Below are 2,834 nucleotides of genomic sequence, written 5' to 3'. Positions count from 1 at the left end.
TATCGACTTTTAATATATGTACTTCTTGTGTTCCAAATCATAAATTGCCTAAAAAAGATTTTATTACTCGTCAAAATTTTAAGGTTTGAAATAAAAATATATACATATATATATATATATAAACACAATCTTATAATATCTACTATTATTTGTATGAATTTCTTAAATGATATTAAATATTTAATAAATATTATAAAGCAAGATTATATAATTATCTGTCCCATTTGAGATCTTAAACTCAGTAATTAACTGCCTTCACCCAGAAAACAAAAAAACAAAAAAACTTATATATATATATATCTTGTCCACTATAAAGCCATTATATATACATGGGAAGCCCTAGCTCACTGCGGACGTTTCCCCGTCATTTTCTTTGATCCTACCATTCCGTTCATCTCTCTCTCTCTCTCTCTTCCCCCCGACTATGGAGGTCTTCTCTGCCCAATCCTTCCTCCTCTTCTTCCTTCTTTCTCTTTACGTCTATCTCCTCTTTAACAGTACTTCCAAAAAGAAATCCATCAACAAAGGTTTTAAGTCGTACCCCATACTCGGAACGCTGCCTGAATTTTTGCAAAACCGACACCGTTTTCTTGATTGGACAACAGAAACTCTCAGTAGCTGCCCCACAAACACAGCTATATTTCGACGTCCCGGCAGGATTCACGGTGTCATCACCGCAAACCCATCCAACATTGAGCGCATGCTCAAGACCAACTTCGAGAACTATCCCAAAGGCGACCGCGTCATCACTCTTCTCCAAGACTTTCTTGGCCGAGGAATCTTCAACTCCGACGGAAAACTCTGGAAGGTCCAGAGAAAAACCGCTAGCTATGAATTCAACACCAAATCGCTGCGCAACTTTGTCATGGAAAACGTAACCGTGGAGACCAATACGAGACTTATTCCGATTCTGACAAGAGCCTCAGAAACAGCACGCGTCTTGGATTTGCAGGACATTTTGGAGCGCTTCGCATTCGACAACGTTTGCAAACTGGCGTTTAACGTCGACCCAGGCTGTCTTGGCGGTGATGGAACCTCCGGAGCGGGGTTCATGCGGGCTTTCGAGGACGCTGCATCGCTTAGCTCCGGAAGGTTCATGTATGTCATCCCAGTTATGGCAAAGATTAACAAGTTTCTCAACATAGGACCAGAGCGAAGGCTAAGAAACGCAATTAAGATTGTCCATGAATTTGCGGATGATATTATTCAGTCGAGAGCGGAACAGAAGGTTGAAAAAGAAGCAGACCTATTGTCCCGTTTCATGGCAAACGAAGAAAACTCGCCCGAATTTCTCCGGGATATCGTCATAAGCTTCATTCTTGCAGGACGGGACACGACCTCTTCGGCTTTGAGCTGGTTCTTTTGGCTCCTGTCGTCGAGACCCGAAGCGGAGCGAAACATATTGCAGGAGCTGGAAAAAATACGAGTTCAGAATGGAAAAGATATAGGCGATTCGTACAGCTTTGACGAGCTCCGGGAGATGCATTATCTGCATGCGGCAATCACTGAAGCCATGAGACTGTACCCCCCCGTACCGGTAGATAGCAAAGCTTGTCTAAACGACGATATCATGCCGGACGGCACGTTTGTGAAGAAGGGATGGTTTGTGACGTACCACACGTACGCGATGGGGAGGATGGAGAGCATATGGGGAGAAAATTGCCGTGAGTTTTTGCCGGAAAGATGGCTAGAAAATGGAGTGTGTCGGCAAGAGAGCCCGTTTAGGTTTCCAGTTTTCCATGCCGGACCGAGAATGTGTCTGGGAAAAGACATGGCGTATATTCAGATGAAATCGATTGCGGCATCAGTGATGGAGAGATTTGAGATCGAAGCGACGGATAAGGACAAAGATCTGGAGCCTTTGTTGTCATTGACTCTGAGGATCAAAGGTGGCTTACCCGTGAATGTGAGGAAGAGATCAGCCTGTGTGGATGCCGACAATTGATGATCATCTCCACATGAATTATATGGTCCAGATTATACAAAACTGATCAGATTTCCTCCCATTATCGATATGAATGCATGAACTATATATTTTCTATAATATTTTTGTTAGGAATCTTAGACCTAAAAGGCAGCGATAATAAATATACGTAGAGTCTTATAATATTTATTATAATTTATGCAAATGTTTTTAAATATATATATATATATATTCAATAAATACTATAACATTCCTTTTATATATATGTTTTTATCTATACCAAAAGACGTAGAATTTGTAATTAGGCTTGAGGAAATACAAATCCTTTACTTTAAAGAATTATATTATCATGTCGTTGGCGTTAGTTAATTTTGAACATGATCAGCTTAATGTAAACAGTGTTTTTTGTATTCAACTTGATCATGATTTACCACCTGCTCGATCGACGATGATCTCTTACATATATATATATATTGTTATTCATGACCTAACCCCAAAATGATTTGTCATGACCGGCCATATTCAGCTTCTTCAGTACTCTCACAAACATGACCACATGAGAATTTCCACGTCTCACTTTTGGATACTGGTCTTTTAATTAATGCATAAAATTAACCCATTTTAAAAATCATGCTACGGCGCTTCAGTGGATCCATGTCCATTAATCTTCATATATATCATAATGATCAAGTAGTACTTCGACCCGCAAAGTAATTCCAGTTCAACGGTATTAATTAATTTCTAACATTTCCATAAAGTTGATGACCATGGATCGGATTTGCAAATAAATAAAAATAAAGGGATATATCTCAATCTCACCTTCTAGTTTCCATGACCCAATTAACCGAGAGTATGTGTATGTATATATAGAGTATGAGACAGTGTGTGTGTGTATACAAACACATATATG

The 2,834-nt window shown here is 39.6% G+C and overlaps 1 protein-coding gene across 1 annotated transcript; it reads left to right on the top strand.

Moving 5' to 3' along the window:
- Positions 1–316: 316 nt before the first annotated feature.
- LOC121266155 (cytochrome P450 94A1) lies at positions 317–1,987 on the top strand. The gene has a single exon (XM_041169891.1). It carries the CDS (start codon positions 425–427, stop codon positions 1,943–1,945), a length of 1,521 nt encoding a protein of 506 aa, XP_041025825.1. The 5' UTR covers positions 317–424; the 3' UTR covers positions 1,946–1,987.
- Positions 1,988–2,834: the final 847 nt, after the last annotated feature.

This window comes from Juglans microcarpa x Juglans regia, chromosome 5D (genome assembly GCF_004785595.1).
Source record: "Juglans microcarpa x Juglans regia isolate MS1-56 chromosome 5D, Jm3101_v1.0, whole genome shotgun sequence".
NCBI classification, from domain to species: Eukaryota; Viridiplantae; Streptophyta; class Magnoliopsida; order Fagales; family Juglandaceae; genus Juglans; species Juglans microcarpa x Juglans regia.
The sequence above is the reverse complement of the archived record's forward strand: the minus strand, read 5'-3'. Positions and strand labels throughout refer to the sequence as shown.